This window comes from Canis aureus, chromosome 12 (genome assembly GCF_053574225.1).
Source record: "Canis aureus isolate CA01 chromosome 12, VMU_Caureus_v.1.0, whole genome shotgun sequence".
Classification (NCBI taxonomy): Eukaryota; Metazoa; Chordata; class Mammalia; order Carnivora; family Canidae; genus Canis; species Canis aureus.
Genome location: NC_135622.1, coordinates 14,261,627 through 14,279,599, shown reverse-complemented (window position 1 = coordinate 14,279,599; position 17,973 = coordinate 14,261,627). Strand labels below are relative to the sequence as shown.

At 38.3% G+C, this 17,973-nt stretch overlaps 1 protein-coding gene across 9 annotated transcripts in view; it reads left to right on the top strand.

Annotated features, from left to right (window-relative positions):
- Nucleotides 1-17,973, top strand: part of EXOC6B (exocyst complex component 6B) — a 612,331-nt gene that overhangs the window by 456,309 nt on the left and 138,049 nt on the right. For 8 of the 9 annotated variants that reach the window (XR_013349063.1, XR_013349062.1, XM_077842877.1 and 5 more), the window contains one exon: nucleotides 1,521-1,594. Coding sequence is in view for 7 of the 9 variants with exons in the window: in XM_077842877.1 (XP_077699003.1) it covers nucleotides 1,521-1,594 (74 nt within the window). In the remaining 2 variants the exon portion in view is untranslated. Of the gene's footprint in view, nucleotides 1-1,520; nucleotides 1,595-15,101; nucleotides 15,151-17,973 lie in introns of those variants that run through there. The other variant, XM_077842882.1, reaches the window with a different exon arrangement.

Here is a 17,973-nt window from a genome sequence, read left to right as displayed (position 1 = left end):
ATAGTTGTAGAATCATTTGTGCTCTCTATTAGTTTAATAAATTGTATTCAATTTCATTTCACATGATGTTTCCATAATCCCTGCAACTTAGCTTGTCAGCATTTTTTTTTTTTAAGTGGGGCAAGGACATTATGAAAACCTATTATATTCTAAGAAGCCCCAGATGGAAAATATTTTTTAAAAACCGGAATTCCTATAATCGTTCACCAATCATCATTTAAATCTTTCCTGCTACTGGATGCTGCAAGTAATTTTCCAGGCGTTTATGCAAAAACCTTGATGGATTTTATTTAATTTCAAAAGAAAAGTATACCAGGTCTGTAGAATTTCTTAAATTCGTTCCTGGAGAAAAACATAATTGAAAGGAAAACATTCCTTTTCATATTTGCTTTGAGCCAACACTCGAGTTGTTTGTGAGGTAAATAGTAAATTGATGTTAAGTGTCCATCACACTTGGGCTTTTGAGAGAGAATCTAAGACATAGTAACTGTCCAACTCTTGAATTTTCTGTGTGTGTGTGTGTGTAGGGAACTTAAATGAGACCTTTTGATTTCATAATAAGCAGGGCTTAGGGACGATAAAACTTGACATTCTTAACTGTTACAAGTTTGTCCCTATAGTCCCGCACAGTGATCTTCTTGTTAACGATGTAGAAAGCCAGTGTCATAAACCGAGCAGGTACCCAAGGCGCTACTGTAAGTTGCAAATAGCATAAATAGCATTCATGTGGTCTCTTTGACCTAAGACTAAATTTGGATAGAGGGAAGAGAAAGAATTTTCGAGAATGGAAAAGAATTAGAAGTCAAGGACAAAGAATACAAGAATACATTCATAGGATGGACGTGTGCAAATGTTCCCTAAGCTTTTGCCGTGAGATTTATTTAGATGGGCCTTTTCATATCTGCAAATACTCCTTTGCTCAAGAGCCAAGCAGTGGATCAGGACAGCTTCTGCTGGGTGTGTGTGTGTGTGTGTGTGTGTGTGTGTGTTGGCAATAATGCAGTCATGAGATAATACAAATAATCAGTGAAGGAATAATTAATGATGTGGCAGGGAATATTTTTTGATAAATGCTCGGGGGATGAGGTGACAGGCGTGAAATGAGAGAATTCCTTCAGCGATCTGAAATATAAATAGCTTTCGGAACTGAAAAGAGTTTCACAGCTGAAGATTTTATTGTGTTGAGAGGAAAAACTTTTTTCTCTCCCCCACCCCCTCCTCCTTTGCAAGTTGTTTGTCCATTCACAAAACAAATACTCTGAAGCCCAGCGCGGCTCATGGGAATAAATTTCAGGTCGAATTAGTACAGTTTCCTTGCTGTCAGGATGCTGGAATTAATGGTGTTTTGATGACACGAATTTTGAAGGGCACACAAAGAAGCTGAAGGCAGAAAGACATGACTCCTTAGAAGCTTGGTCCTCCTCTCCCCCAGCCTCTCTTGTCTTCCCTGTCATCCGTCTGCCAATCTCCCTGTCCATGGTTAGTTAAAGGCGCTTTTTATCCTCTTTTCTTTCCCACAGAGTTTGCCAGATCCGGCCCGGTGCCTGGGTTCCAGGAGGACACGCTGCAGTTGGCCTTCATCGACTTGAGACAAGTAAGTCTTTGTGTTTTTGTTTTTTGTTTTTCTTTTAAGATGTGTGACTGAAGACCATCAGGTCTTAAGGAAAAGGGGAGGGGAGGGGGCTTGGCGTTGGCGATTCACACTGGAGACCTAAGGGTTTTTCCCTGTGTTTGAGGCCACCTCTTTTATTTAGCTATCTGGGATCCTTAGCTATGGTGGAGTTAAAGGTTTTGTGGGTGGAAGGGAAGGCAGGAGGTGGGAGGAGGGACCCAGAGAGTAGAGGGACTCAAGTGACCCTCAAGTGATGTGATCCATTGTGCTATAGATGGCTTCTGCAGACACAGCAAAAAGATAACTCAGGGAAACCAATGCGGAGCAGGTGCACTGATGCAGGCACTGCCTGCCCGGAGGACTTTTGTTTGCAGATAATATGGGCAGCAACATTTAAGAAAAATGAAATATTTGACATTCTGGCTTGTTGGTTTGGCCTGTTGACTTTTTTTCTGTTGCCTTCAGTCTTCCCATCCCCTCCTTTGTAGAATGTGGTTAGCCATGAGTGACTAAGTGGTGGTTTTAGAAGATGATTAGCAAAGGCCCCAACCAGTCATGCTAACCTGACGGGCAACCCCATTTGAGTGCTGTTGATGAAAGCTGGTCCTTGGGCGTACCTGAACATTGCAAGCCCATCAGGTGGAAAGAGTCTCTTTGTAGGGCCGTTGTTTGCGGATTGAAATGGGTAGGTTGGTAGGCCTCGGTGGTTTGGGTGGAGAGGAATAGGATGGGCGGGGGCCAAAAGAGGGAGAGAGTTCACTGGGCTCTGTCATCTCTTCACTCTGAAGATGGATGGGGTTGGATAGAAAGTGTGAATGAAGTAAGAATCAATGACTGATGCTTCTCTCCTATTAAAACAATCTTTTTTTTTTTGTCTGTTTTAAAAAAGGGGCTGGCTTTGTTTCTCCTGCCATAATGATGCAGTGCCTCTTGTTTTCAGAGCTGACATAGTTTGCATTCTGAAAACTTTTAGATGCCCAGAGTATTTCTTAAAGCTATAGGACCCCTTGTATTGGTAGTCTCCTTACCACTGTGACTTGATTCATGCTGGAACAGCTTTTAACCCGTAATGGATGGCCTGAGCTACCCTTGAATCCTTGTGGATGAGTGGTGTAATCTGTCATCTGATGACAATTCTGGAAAGCCCTATTAAGCAGAAAACAGAAAATTGTGTCTCTGTAGACCCGCCAAAGTTTGAGGATTCAGGCCGCGTCCCAGAAACGTGTGTCAACTTAATATTTGGGGGCCGAGGTGGGGGTTCTCTTACACATAAAGGCTTTCCCAGCATGGTCACAAATGGAGCTGTGAGTATCTCTTTCCACACTTATGACCTTCCACCTGTGGATTCAGCAACTCAATGGGGACAGGTTTTAACCCTTTGGCTGATGTGAAGCTGAAAGATTGGGATTTTTCTTTGGGGTTTTGTGGAAGGTTATCTGTTGGACTTTTCTCCCCTGTTTCTTCTGAGACGCTTCTGAGCCAATTGGCTTTTCTTGGAAAGCAGACACTGAATTTCACTGGAGAGACATATCCAACGAAAATTTTTTCCTTTCTCGCTATTCATTAGGAGGAAACTTGGTCATTCCTCTAGTCTGTGGTTTTGGTCCCTATGGAAAGCAACTAGTGGTCACAGAAAATGTTAACTAAGGGAGTAAGTTAGAAAGCACAGCCAAAATAAGGTGGATCTGAGCCGCGGATGAATGCTCAAATACTTGGGAGCTCTCAGTGAGACTGTTGCTTATGCTTAAGTTCCTGTTTGCTGTTACATTTCTGTTCTCAGAGTTCCTTTTATCATGTTTTAGCAGGAGAAACCAAAACTTCAAAATTGTACGAATAAGAAGAGTCTGCCTCTTCCTATTGAATCTATCACCTAATTTCTAGGTATAGCTGTCTCTGTTAAAATAGCTTAAAGTTTTTCTCACCTGGATCATTTGAAAAACTTCCTCAGCTCTCAGGCTGTGGCTCATTAGCAGCAGGCTTCATATAGATTGAATCATTGTGAGAAAAATGATCTCTCCACATCCCATGCTGCAAATATTAATCCCTTTGCAGTACCTCCTTGTCATTCTCATAACTTATTTTAAATGAGCATCTTTTTAAAAGGAGACTTCTTCTGAACTATGGAAATGTTCAAACCATAAGGAGAGAACCTTGGGGGACAGGCTTCTTCTGATTTATTGAGCATCCTCCCTGCAAGTAATTGAGTCTTTGTCACGTGTAGCATTGTTACCCATTCTTCATGTAGTCCTTCTACAGTTGGTTTAATCTTTCTTTCATACTATTAACAGCATAGATTTTTATCATTCCAGCTGGTCCCAACCTCTTTAGGTCCTGATTCAGTTTTCTAGCTTAGTAACTTATTTCATTATCATGTCCCTTCTTAGTCTGAGATAACAATATTAAACAGGCAAGGCAGAAGTTAAAGGAAGGAGTTAAAGTTAGAGCAGGTTATAGCGTATACACCCATGCAGGACACCACAGTTGCAGGGGATTCTTTTACAGTCATTGACTGTGTTTGCCTCACTGGTTTATGAGCATACTCATTCTGATTATACTTTCATGTTCTCTTGCTTTAGAGTGTGTCAGACACTATTTAGTGAATGATAATTTTTAAAATAATCAAAACAATATTTGATGAGATCATCTCTGTATAGACTGTAATAGCAGAGTGTCATTTAAAAGCTATGGAAATTCAGTTAGGAAGCAAATTAGATATGGACAGCAACACTATTCATCCTTTCCCACCTGCCCTGTCTATTCTCAGTAAGAAAGAATGAAATGACATTTTGAATGTACAAGCTTTCATGATACTTTACACGCGTAGAGTGCTATAATATAGTTAAGCACGTGAACATATTTATCTCGTGTGTCAGACTTTTGCACTTAGAAAGCCTACTGTTCATAATGTGAATTAGTACAAATCAAAATCTCCTTTGCCACTTTATGCTTTCTAAACTTCTACGTTCATGAAAGTAGGAATGCAGTATACAACTTCACATTCATATGTCAAATATATGTGCAAATTTCTATCAAAATCCAAATTTGGGTTAATGTTAACTCTTGACAAGGACAACTTAGAGGGCTTTCTTATTAATGATCTTGAAGTGACATGTACACTCCCAAGTACTAGTAATTGCCAACCCTTAATGCTTCATAATGGGAATTACAATACAAGGCCAATAGTAGATTCTCAGCAATGATTTGATTCTTTAACAGTGCTTTGGCTTGTATATTTCTTCTGTTGTTAAAAATTAAGTAGATACTGCTGATGAACATTAGAATTTGAACTTCACTTGATTTTCATTTCGGCTTATTTTATCACATTCTGAGTGTCTGCTTTGAACAAAGCACAACCCAGGTGCTGTGGGAGTACACAGTATATATATATATATATATATATATATATATATATATATACACTGTATATACACTGATATACACTGATATATATATACTGTAGTATATATACTGATACACTGATATATATATACTGTAGTATATATACTGTATATACAATAGTCTATACACATATACATATACAGTATATATACTACAGTATATATATACAGTATTTAAGTACAGTATATATATATATATATATATATATATATATATATATATATAGTGTATATACTACAGTTTGTGTCCTCCAGGAGCAAATAAGTGATCACCAAATACTTAATTTTAATATGTCATACTATAATAAGTATTACATTGGAAGGATCAAGCCATTGTGTATGGTTCAGTTATTTCAGTGTGTTTTGCTCATTAAAAAAGCACCCTGAAACGTATTATCTTAGTAGAAGAACCATTTATTTATCTCATGTTTCTGCAGATTGGTAATTTGGTTGGGTTCAGTGGGCTTACTCATACCTTGAGGTCGAGTACTAGATTGGCTAGGAACTGCCTGGTCTAGGATGCCTTAGCCAGACTGACTTTTCTCTGCTCCATGTGATGATCTTGTCATCCAGCTGCCTGACCCAGGCCTAATCACGTGGCATATCGGTAAGTTCCAAGAGAGCAAAGGGAAATGTGCAGACCACTTGAGGTCTACACTCGGACATAGCAAGCCATCATTCCCACCACATTCTGTTGGCTAATACTGGTTACAGGGCCAGCCCTGAGTCAAAGACTGGGAAAATCAACCTCAGCTTATCCTCTGATTGGGATAGAAGACCTTTCTTTATACAAATGATGTGTCTATGGATACAGGAAGAGGCCTTAGAATAGGAGAAATCTTTGCGAGCCTACGTAGTTATAAAATATTTCATTTAAAAAGTAGAAAGTTAAACTGAAAGAAAGTTAGGTATTAGTGAGGGAGGAAAGGGTCTTAAGCATAGAAAATAGCTAGTGTTAAGTTCTGTTTAAAAACAGATGTGGATTGGTTTAATTAAGGTTTCAACTATCTTTCCTTCTGTGAACTATTAGACTCATCTATTTAAACCCCCATTTCTTAATTTCTCTCCTTCATTCCTCACTTTTACTGTTCAGCTTCCTTATGGACATCTTTTTTTTTTAATGCCCTATACTTCTCATCAAATACCGCTTATTGTGGGCCAATCTGAAATATTTCACATATCTGTTATTCACATTCATTATGAGAGAATCTTAACTTCCCCAGATTAATTAATTATTTATATTACTCATTTAATTTATGGCTGTTCACCTTACATATTTGACCAACAGGAAAAGTTTGAGTGGGTTCTTTTCTTGAGTAACATTACTTTCTCTTCCTTGGCCCCGACTGTTATTTACTTCCGATATGCTGTCTATAGAGCTGAATGAACTAGGTTGTGACATTGCATCAGATCTCCTGAATGGAGCTTGTTGGCAACAACTCTTACACAGCAAAGCCATCCCAAGATATCTAAGGCTTTTTTTAGATGGAGCTAGTGACATTCCCCCTAGGCCAGTTATTCCCCAATTTCTAAACCTTCAGTCTGAAGTAAACACAGTGCATTTCCATTGCAGGCACTTAACTTGCCTTAAAAACAACTATAGGACCTGAGAGAAATAATTGTATATTTCTTAGGAGATGTTGAACAAATTCTGATGTTATTCCTGTTAGAGGTATATAAGTGAATCATTACTGTCAGCTAACATCAGGTATGCAAACGGGAGAACAACTCAAGAACCTAATTATGTAGAACTGTTCTTCTTATTTCCCATCCTGTCTTGATCCTATTCAATGAAATTTTGGTTTTGGAATCAAACTGCCTAATTTTTTCTTTTGCCCTGCCCACAAGTCTAACAAACAACATTACCACGAAGAACATCCTCCCTTGACTGCTCTTTGGCTCTTGTGGAAAAATCTCTCTCTCTCTCTCTTTTTTTTTTTTTAGATTTTACTTCTTTATTTGAGAGTGAAAGAGAGCATGAGCAGGAGTGGGGTGAGGGGCAGCGGGAGAAGGAGAGCAGGGAGCCTGATGCTGGGCCCTGTCCCAGGACTTCGGGATCATGACTTAAGCCAAAGGCAGATACTTAACCAACTGAGCTACCCCAGGTGCCCCTCTTGTGGAAAAATCTTAGCTTTATTTAATAGCCACTTATGTTTTAACCTTCATAGGATGCCCATTGATATAAATTTGTCTGATATAGCACATAACAAAATGATAAATAGTAAATAGAATTTCTTTTTAAATGTTTCTCCCTAACCAATCTAAATAAACCCTAACTACAAGACTACCTAAGAAGCCCAGGTCCTTACCTGTCAGGGTAGAGCAGGCCCACATCTTACAAGGCCTCAGGTGGCAGTCTTCTGTGTGGTTTTCTTTTCTTTTTTTTTTTTCATCACAGTGGCTAAGCTGTATGTAACACAAAGAAAGCCATTTCCCACTTAATACTGATTTGTAACCTGCTGGAATGTAACCTGGGATTTTGGAGGTGGGGTGGTCTATAGTTTTCCCAAGTATTTACTGAGCAGTTGCCAAGGAGTCATGGTAGAGAAAGTGAGAGGTGTGGAGAGAGTAAGGGAATCTTTTTGTGAAAGGGTGTTCTTAGTGGAGGAAGATAGAGTGGTTTGCAAATCCATAAATCCTCTAGTAGTAAAGTGAATGGACCAGTAATGTCAATAAAAATACTTTCTGAATGCTCGCTTGAAGTATTCTGTTGACCTTGAGATTATATATAATCTTGAATAAAAGAATGCCCTATAAAACTGGGAGTCATCTGCACAAGGGTCAGAAATCAAACAACTTGATAACTCATGGAATTGGAAGATGTCATTACCACAACTGATGTGGATGATGGGGTCAGAAAAAATGGTTTAAGTCATTATCTTGGAAAAGATTGTCAGCATCGCTGGTGTGGTAGCATGTATATGTGGGCTACATGTATATGTGGTTAGATGTCATTTCAGAAATGAAATCTAGAGTCATCATATCCCAAAGGCATTTGGTGGTTAGAAGAAGATAAAATAATAATATCAGACTACCTGCACAGATCTCTTTGCTGATACAGAGTTACTAAAGGTTCCTGCAAACCATAGTCCATGTTTTAACATAGGTACAGTGAACACTTGGATATAGATCCAGACCTCCCTAATCAGTGTTCATTGAACACTATGCCTAGCTCTGTTATAGTGGGTATAGTGGTATGGTTAGTACAGTGAATCAGATAGAGTCCCTGCCCTTGTGGGGCCCATATTCTTGTGCTTATAAAAGAGCCTTTTCATTCTTTTCCCAAAATCTCTCTTCAGGTGACCTTCCTGGATGCCACCAGGTCTAGATTTTTATTTTATTTTTTTTATATTGATGCTATATCAGTCAGTTAGAGAGATAGCTGCAGAGCTTTCTGGCAAGATCCCCATGACAAGGCAAAGTCTGTTATACACTGATACACAGGCTTTCAGCAAAGAACTTGTAGCAATGATTTGGCAGCCTGGCATAAATAAGATGGTCAGCCTGAAACACTTGAAAAAGTGATCCTTTGTTTTTTTGAAAGCAGGGTGTTCTGGTTGTTGTGACCAAATTGATTTGCCCAAATTGTTTTGAAAGACACCAGCAACCTTCAGAATGATTCCTTTAACCTCAAAGGAAGCTCTGACAGCAGAGAATTTCTGTTCCTGAGCAGGGGAAAGCTAACACCTTTGGGTCTGGTTCTGTAAAAAATATAAATAGGAACATTACTGAGAATAGACTCCGGAGAGCTAAACTTTTGACCTCATATAAGCCAAGGCCAGATCAGCACACTTAGGTTGGGGCCCAGGTAAATAAGGTCGTCAGCCACTAGGGTGCTGCTGCAGCTGCTGCAAATCAGGTCTCCTTCCTTATCTTTCCAGGATATTATAACTGGGCCATCATGGAACATTCATAGAAGGAAATGCCAGTAATATAACATTCTGGGATTAACTAAACACCCTTGGTTGATTGGAGGAGACTGTATTCTAGAACTTTGTCTCACCTCATACCAACCGCTTAACTAGAGAGGAGGTGAGCTCAGAAATTATGTCTTGTGGCTTTTTTTTTTTAAACATAGGATCCATTTGTTTCCAGATCAGGATCTCATGAAATACTATCCAAGCACAGCACGACTCTTTGGTATAGAAAATCATGTAAGATGTTAAATGCTAGGGAAAAACCCAGACATTTTAATGGGCCAAATGGCATCATAGCACTTTGGGAAGGCCATTTTTCTATTAATTATCCTCTTGCGATGGAAATCATTTTAGCAATTCGGAAATCTGATTTTTCTAAAGTTTTGAGTTGTTTTGAGAGGTTGGAAATCAGAGGAGAAAGAGCAAGTATTAGTAGGGGTTGCTAACCATATTGAGACCATGATAGTTTATAAAAGGTAGATTCTTCATTGATTTTTCACAATGGAGAATAGTTGGGGTCCTTGAAAGGAAAGTGGAAGGTCTGACGAATACCCCTGTGTATTTTCCAGGGGCTTTGCTTTTCCTCAAAGAGGAAGAGGAAGCATAGCTACTTAACAGGAATGTGGATGTGGAATGTGGATGGCAGACATCTGGTTCTTTCTTTGTACATTTGTGTTTGGTAAAGAGGTAGCTTCTGAGCCTCTTTGAGGACCCTCCCTTTTAGAGTTTGTGTGTCTGGAAATGTTGATTCATGAATGACAGGCACTATGGGCCCTGTCAGGGCCCTTAAAGTATATCAATGGAAGTTATGTGGAGACAAGCAGTGGATGAAGGACTTTTAGTTAGGACTTAGGAGCAGTTATGGATAATCTTTTGGATAGCAGGAGACAAAACACTAGACTTTGGATGTATTTTCCCATGAATAATAAATTGGATTTGGCCTTTGACTCATGGGCCCCGCAGGTTAACATTATCCATTGTTGCTGTCAACTCATATTGGCACAGTCTTGGTTTAGATGGGAAGTCTAAAGCTTGATCAACAGAGTCGTCCAGCACTTCCTGCTTTAACCCAAAGGCAGAGCTCTGCCACTTAGAATTTCCAATAGAGCATGGAACAGGCTTTCCAGTGGATTTGTAGAAGGACTTTTTCCAGAAGTGTGAATTTGGTCTGCAACAACCTTCTACCTCTTTGCTCTAATAGAATAATTATCACTTTTAAAGTGGGCCTGGTTTCAGCGTCACTCTGGATAGCCTCATAGCAAAGTCTGTCCATTCAGAGGCCAGAGTTTCATTCTGTTTCAGCTCTTGTGGGAAGAACTGGGAAGCATAAACATAATACAGGCCACCTGGCAGTTTCTCCCTTTGCTCATGGACAGCATTGGTGATCTTAAAAGGGACCAAGGTAAACTGTGAAGAATGCTGCCTGGGCTAGTGCGAAGCTTTGTACTGCTCTCTGCTACTCCCAGCAAGCCAAGCCTCAGAAACTCAGGAGGTTTCTCCCATACCTCAACACACAACATGAATATTCAAACCCACAAACCTGGAATTTGTAAATTTCTGAGATAATCACATGTTCAGGAGAAAAGACAAGTGAGTCATCACCAATGAATCTCCCTGGAAGTAGCAGCGGTATCAAAGGCTGTTACAGTAGTGCTGGCAGAATTTAAAGCCTAGAAGATCCAAACACAAGTCTTATCTCCATTGATGGCACTGCCTTACTGTCCTACTAGTGAACACTTACAGGCCATGGAAAGGGCAAAAGAGCCAGATCTTGGAGCTAACTACTAACCACTGTATCCTATCGACAGCCGCTGGAGGGCAGCAGAGAGTGACAACAAAGGACTAGATTTAGGAAATTGGGGCATGTTTCAGTTTGCCAAGAAAGAAGCCCCTTAGCTATAAGAGAATTCGCTATCTGGCAGTCAGAGCTGCAAGCATGGGCTCCTGAGAACAAGGGCCAAAAAGAGCATCTAGAACCCTGATCTGAAGATTAAAACCCTCCTTCCAGTCAGGTTCCTAGGAATGCGCAAAGAAATGAGATAGTATTGACTGGAAAAGGGGAACCAGACAGCTTCCATAAAGGTAGGTAGGGCAGTCAAAAGTGTGAAGTCTCACGGGGGAAGCAGAAATGGAACAGGGACCAAATGAAAGAAAGAGTTTGGTGGGAGGCAAACTAGACTGAGCAAGTTGCAGAGGCAAAAGTACAGTCAGGCTATATGGATTGCCTGAGACAGCTGTCCGCAGGAAGGAGCCTACTGTAGGGTATCTTCAGGCAGGGAGCTGCAAGGGGACCAATTTCAGACGTGACTGAACAGTCAGATCAGTGAGATTCTCATCTCTTAAAGTAGCTCCGCCTTGATTAACCAGGGTCAGTTCTTTCTTAGTGTTTCTTGATTTCAAGAGCAAAATAACTCATTGAGAACATGGCCAGAGAGAAAGGTGATATGACATTCTAAGACATAAGTAAGGGATTCTTAACATGAAATGAAGTTGAACTTGGACATGAAACCCTTCTGGGTAGCATGGGTATGAAAGGACAGTTGACTTTCCTAGATTAGCTTCTGACGTTCCCTTTTCACTTTTTATTCTGTAACATTTGGTAAGAATATCCCATGGAAAAGAAAAACTGGCTCTGGCAAACTAGTAATATAGGCAAGATCCTAGTAAATCCGGGGACTTAGGATCTGTTCCCAGTAGGTTAGCAAGAGAGCTGGTTAGTTTCTTCGTAATGCTGAGCACTTAACAGTTTTCCAAATCCCTTAAGTGTGGAGAAAGAAAACTCTTGGTTTGGCCTTTTAAACTTCTACTGTCTCCCTTCTATGTCTCAACTCCTTAAATATTTAGAAAAATGGGAGTCTTCTATATCCACAAATTCCAGGAACCCTGTGCTGGGTGTTGGGACAGCATAGTGGTTAAGAAGTTTGGAATTGGGACGCCTGGGCGGCTCAGTGGTTGAGCATTTGCCTTTGCCTCAGGTGGTGATCCCAGGGTCTTGGGATTGAGTCCCACATCAGGCTCCCCACAGGGAGTCTGCTTCTCCCTCTGCCCATGTCTCTGCCCTTCTCTGCGTGTCTCTCATGAATAAATAAAATCTTTTTTAAAAAAGTTTGGAATTGGGCCTGGGTTACTAGCTGTACATTTGGCAAATTACTTGATATCTCTAAGATGTAGTTTCCTACTATCTTTGATTATATGCTTACCAAATTGAGTAACATGATAATGCTTACTCCAGCATTTTAACCTTATAAGTTATTATAAACTCATCTTTTTTATAGCCTAGGATCTGTTTTCAGTTGGTTAGTTCATAAATGTAATGAGAGGCTAAATAAATTATGAAATATTTAAATATCACTCATCAATAAAAAGGAAATATTTGATAATCCAGTTCTAAAATTTATATAAAGTTCTAGAAAATGCAAACTAATCTGTACTGACAGAGAGTAGATCAGTGATTCCTTGGGGATGAGGGGACAGGACTGATGACAAAGAAGTACAGGGAGCTCGGGATGATAGAGACATGTCCTTGGTGGTGGTAGTGATAGTTACATAGGTCTATATACTTGTCAAAACTCATGGAACTGTATGCTTAAAATAGGTTTGTTTTGTACATGAAATTATATCTTAATAAAATTGATTTTTTAATTTAAATTCGATTGGCCAACATATAGTATATTATTAGCTTCAGATGTCATTTTTAATAATTCATCAGTTGTGTCTAACACCCAGTGGTCATCAAATCATGTGCCCTCCTTAATGCCCATTGATTTTAAAAGTAACAATGTAAAAGGTATATATAACTTTGTATGTATAAAATTCTAGAATTTATATTGTTATTTTCACTTGGTTTTGAGATTCATCCATGGATTTAGATGTATCAAGAGTTCATTTTTTTAATTGATGAGTGATATTTCTCTATATGGATGTATTATAACGTACTTAGTCATTCACCTGTTATATTTACTAACATTTTGTTATTTCCAGTCTTGGAATATTATGAAAAAGGCTGCTATGGACATTCATGTGCAAGTGCTTGTGTGGATATGTGTTTTCATTTCTCTTGGGTAGCACAAGGAGTGGAATTGTTGAGTCTGTGCTAAGAGTATGTTTACCTTTATTTTTTAAAATGTCAAACTCTTCCAAAGTGGTTGTGCCATATTGCACACCCACCTGCAGTGAACAAGAGTTCAGGTGTTTCACATTCTCTTCAATGTTTGATGCGACCGTCTTTTGTCTGTTGGTTTATTGAGGCATAATTTACATATAGTAAAATTCATCCTTCTTAGATATACAGATCTATAAATTTTTACAAACTTACACAGTTGTGTAACCACCACAAAAGTCAATAAAACTTCTATAACTCAAAAAATTCTTTATGCCTTTTCAAGCAATGACTCTCCTCTTCCTGTTTCCAGCTCCTGGCAATGACTGCTCTGCTCTCTGACACTATAGTTTTGTCAATATAAATGGAATCATACTTTTAATTTTGGCCTCTTTCACTGAGCATAATGCTTTTGAGATTCATCCATATTATTGCATATATTGGTAGTCTGTTCATTTTTATTGCAGAATAGTATTCCATTATGGGGATTATTTACTCATTCACCAGTTGATGAATATTTGGATTGTTCCCCATTTGGAGATATCATGAATAAAGCCATTTGTGTAAAGGTTTTTATGTGGACATATGTTTTTATTTTTCTAGAGTAATAAGTACTGAGAAGAGGTAACTGGATCCCAAAGTATATATTTAATTTATAGGAAATTATCAAGCTCTTTTCCAAAGTGCCTTTACCATTTTGCATTTCCATCAGAAGTATATGAGAGTTGCAGTTGCTCTGCACCCTGACTAGTATTTGGTATTGTCGATTTTTGTTATCTGCTCCATTCTAATAGGTATATATAGTAGTACCTTGTGATGGTTTTAATGTACATTCCCATAGTGACTATTGATGCTGAACATCATTTTGTATACTTATTTGGCATCCATATATCTTCTTTTGTGAAGTGTTTGTTCAAATCTTTTGTACAGTTTTTCAAATAATTCTTATTATTTTAAAATACTTTTATATATTTTGGTTAATAGTCCATTATCAGTTATGTGTTTGGCAACTTTTTTCTCCTAGGCTGTGACTTTTTTCTTAACAGTATCTTTTGAAGTTTTGAGTTTTTTATTTTAATAATACATAGTTCATACTGACATCATTTTTTCTTTCATGGCTTATAGTCAATGTGCCCTATCTTAAGAAATTTTTACCTAACCCAAAGTCACAAAGATTATCTCCTATGTTTTCTTCAGGGAGTTTGATAGTGTTACATTTAGGTCTCTGATGATATATTTTGAATTAATTTTTCGATATAATGTAAGATATGGTCGTGTTTTGAATTTTAGTGTAGAATATATAGTTAGTTGTTCCAGCACCATTGGTTAAAAAGACTATGCTTTCTCTGCTGATTTGCTTTGACACACTTAATAAAAAAATCAATTGACCCAATGTTTGTGTTTTTCTATTTCTAGATTCTAGATTCTGTGCTGTGTGTTTGTGTGTGTGTTGATCCATGTGTGTCTGTCCTTTTACTGTGTCTTGATCTTACTTTTATGTTAAACTTGAAATCAGTTAGTATGATATGAGTTCAACTTTTTCTTAATCTTTTTTTTTATTCTAGGTCCTTTACATACATATTTTAGAATCAGCTTGTTGATTCCTACAAAAAAGTTTCTTGGAATTTTGGCTAGGATTTTGCTGGATTCTTAGATCAGTTTGAGAAAAATGGGCCTTCTGACAATATTGAATCTTCTAGTCCGTGTGTGTGTGTGTGTGTGTGTGTGTGTAGTCTCTCTCTCCATTTATTTTTATCTTTGATTTCGCTCATGAGTGCTTTGTATTTTTTAGCAAATCTTGCATGTATTTTGTAAGATTTCACAATATTTCATGTTCATTGCAAATGGTATACTTTTAATGTCAACTTTTAATTGTTCATCACTAGTATATAGAAACAACTGTTATTTGTATGTTGACCTTGAATTTCAAACTTGTTAAACTCACCTATTAGACCTAGTAGTATCTTATGTATTTGGGGGGGTTTTCTACGTAGACGTTTATGACATCTGTGAATAAGACCATTTTACTTCCCATTCAATCTAGATACCTTTTGTTTTTTGCCTTATTGCACTAGGACCTCCACTGCAATGTCAAGTAGAAGTACTGAGAACAGTTATCCTTGTCTTGTTCCTGATCTTAATGGGGAAGTATTCTGTTTTCACTATTAAATAAAATAGGTATAAATTTTTCATGTCCTTCATCAGTTGAGCAAGTGTCTTTTTACTCTTAATTTGCTTAGAGTTTTTATTATGAAGGGCATAGAAGTTTTATTTTATTTTTTTAAAGATTTTATTTATTCATTCATGAGAGACAGAGAGAGAGAGACAGAGAGAGAGGCAGAGACACAGGCAGAGAGAGAAGCAGGCTCCAGGCAGGGAGCCCGAGGTGGGACTCCATCCCAGATCTCCAGAATCAGGCCCTGGGCTGAAGGCGGCGCTACACCACTGAGCCACCAGGGCTGTCCATGAAGGGCATAGAAGTTTTATATTCTGTCCTTTAATTAGGCATTATTATTTTTAAACTTAAAAGTTATGTCTACTATTTTGTTTTTACATTGAAATTATAAGATATATTCATATTTAAGGCTTTTTTATCTGAATTACTTCTTAAAATGATTTGTTTATATAAGAGTTATAAAACCCTTATTATGGCTTTTCAATGGATGGCTGATTCCTACAACAAAGGGTTATATCAATGTAAAGAATACCCAGCAGTGAATTCATGCACTACTTTTACAGAGCCTCACCAACATTGAGTCTATACTATATAAATTTTAAGTGTTTTAGTAAATTTAATATGTATTAATTAAGAGGATACCTCATTCTTTCACATTTCTTTTCCGTTTTTTTTTTTTTTTTTGCACATGAAAAATATTGAGTGGCCCATGATCATCAATAAGGGTGTGACTTTACGAGTGCCCCAATTTTCAGTTCTCACTGTCCTGTTCTGTGGTAAGTTTTTTGCGGTCTGATTTGGTGATGCACCCTCAATATCATGTTAGCTCTTTATAATCTAATGAGAAAAGTGAGACTGATACTTCTAAAAAGTTAACTATCAGTAAGAAGCAGCAAATGATTTAAGCACCAAATTAAGTAGCATGTAAGCATTGTATGGGTTTGAAGGAGGGAGGTATGGCTGTGCCATTAAAAGTGATGATTCTTGCCCTTTTATTTATTGTTTTTATCATGAGTCAGTAGAAGCTGATTTTCTTTCTCACTTTTACTTCCGTTATTTAGTTTTTCTGAAAGCATTCTATGACAAAACATTTTATATTCACTCTTCATGGTGTCTGTGAAAATTATGGTCATCTGGGGAGATTTAATCCCATGCTAGTAATAAAAAATGTTTAAACTATTCCTTTGCTCCAGTGTTATTACAGAAGTGAGCAAATTAGCCTGCTTTTGGCTGGCAAAATTAAAGTATAACTTCTCTGTTTTCCAGACTATGCTAAAAAATACGCTCTAGAGACTTAATCTGAAGGTTGAGACGTTCGTCTAAGCCAAACATCCATCTTAGAGAGGCTTCCCAAATTCTTCCCAGAGCTCTGTGCTTTGAGCCTGGTCAAGGCAAACAGCAGGTTTTCTATAGCAATGGTCTGATCTCGATATGAGCTACTACTGGTAGAGTCTGTACTAGTCGGTGTTGTCAGCCCAGGGAGATTTGGAGAGACATTGAGGGAAAGTAGTTGTCAGAAGCTACTGGTACACCAAGACTATATGAAAAAGAACTGTCTCATAGTAAATTGACAATGTCATTAAAAGAGCATATGTGTTATGAGGTAAGGCATATGTAATTATTCTTTGTAGAGTACATACTGCCTATCATTAATCACTACAGCATTGTGCATGTGGTGTAATATGGTGGTGGTGGTGCTGGTGTGTGTGTGTGTGTGTGTGTGTGTGTGTGTGTGTGTATTTTTCCATGCATGCTTTCCTATTCTACATCAACATGCGGTTAGATGATGCTGTTAATTTTTCCTTCCCTTATCACACCTGATAGAAATTACTGAAAGAGAGAAGGTGGTTTTCCATGTGATTTCTCTGGATGCCAACTTTCCTACATCTATCTTTCTATCTTTGTGGAGAAGCACTGCCCGCTTGAGGAAGTGACAGTGAAAGGAGACAGTTAATTTCATTGGTGGAAGGTGATAGGTTTTGGGGAAGGGGCATAGGAGTGGATATGTTCATGGTTTTTTCTGTTAAGTATGAAACTCTATTCTTATTCCTTCTCTCGTTCTGTTTTAGGTCTCTGTCATTGAGGATCTTTTACTTTTTTTTCTTCCATTCTGCCACCTATTATTTCTTTAAAACACAATTATAATCATGTCATTTCCCTGCTTACAAAGCCTGAGAGCTCTCTGTTGCCCAAAGAACAGAGGACAAACTCCTAGCAAAGCAAGTCTGGTCCCAGCTTGTCTTTCTGGTCTCCTTTTCCTGTCTCTCTTCCCCATGTAACCTTTTCCAGGACCACTCTTCACACCTTCCCAGTCCCAAAACTGGGTGAGCTTCAGGACCCCTTTGCCTATCACAGAGGGCACTCTCTCTCAGTAGAGTGACAGACTTATTCCCTTCCTTCACAGTGTGACTCAAATGTCATCTCCTTTATAAATTCTTTCCAACCTCTTCAGGCAGATTTAATTGTTCCCCCTTTGGGTCCCTGACATTTTGTATGTCCCTTCATTACTAATTCTCTTATAATTACTTGTTCAATCATCCACCTTCTCCATTAGATTCTGTGTTCACCAAGGGTGAGAACCCTGTTTTGTCCTTGAATTCCCCCTCCCCCAGTGGGTAACATAGTTCCTATTAAGTATTATGCTTTCATAACACTTGCCGAATGCATTGACCTAATATTGTTTTGTGGCATTTCAGAAATAAATGGAATTAGATGGAGTATCTGAATAATATTTGCCCTCAAGCTCCTGTAAATAAATAGTATTCATAATT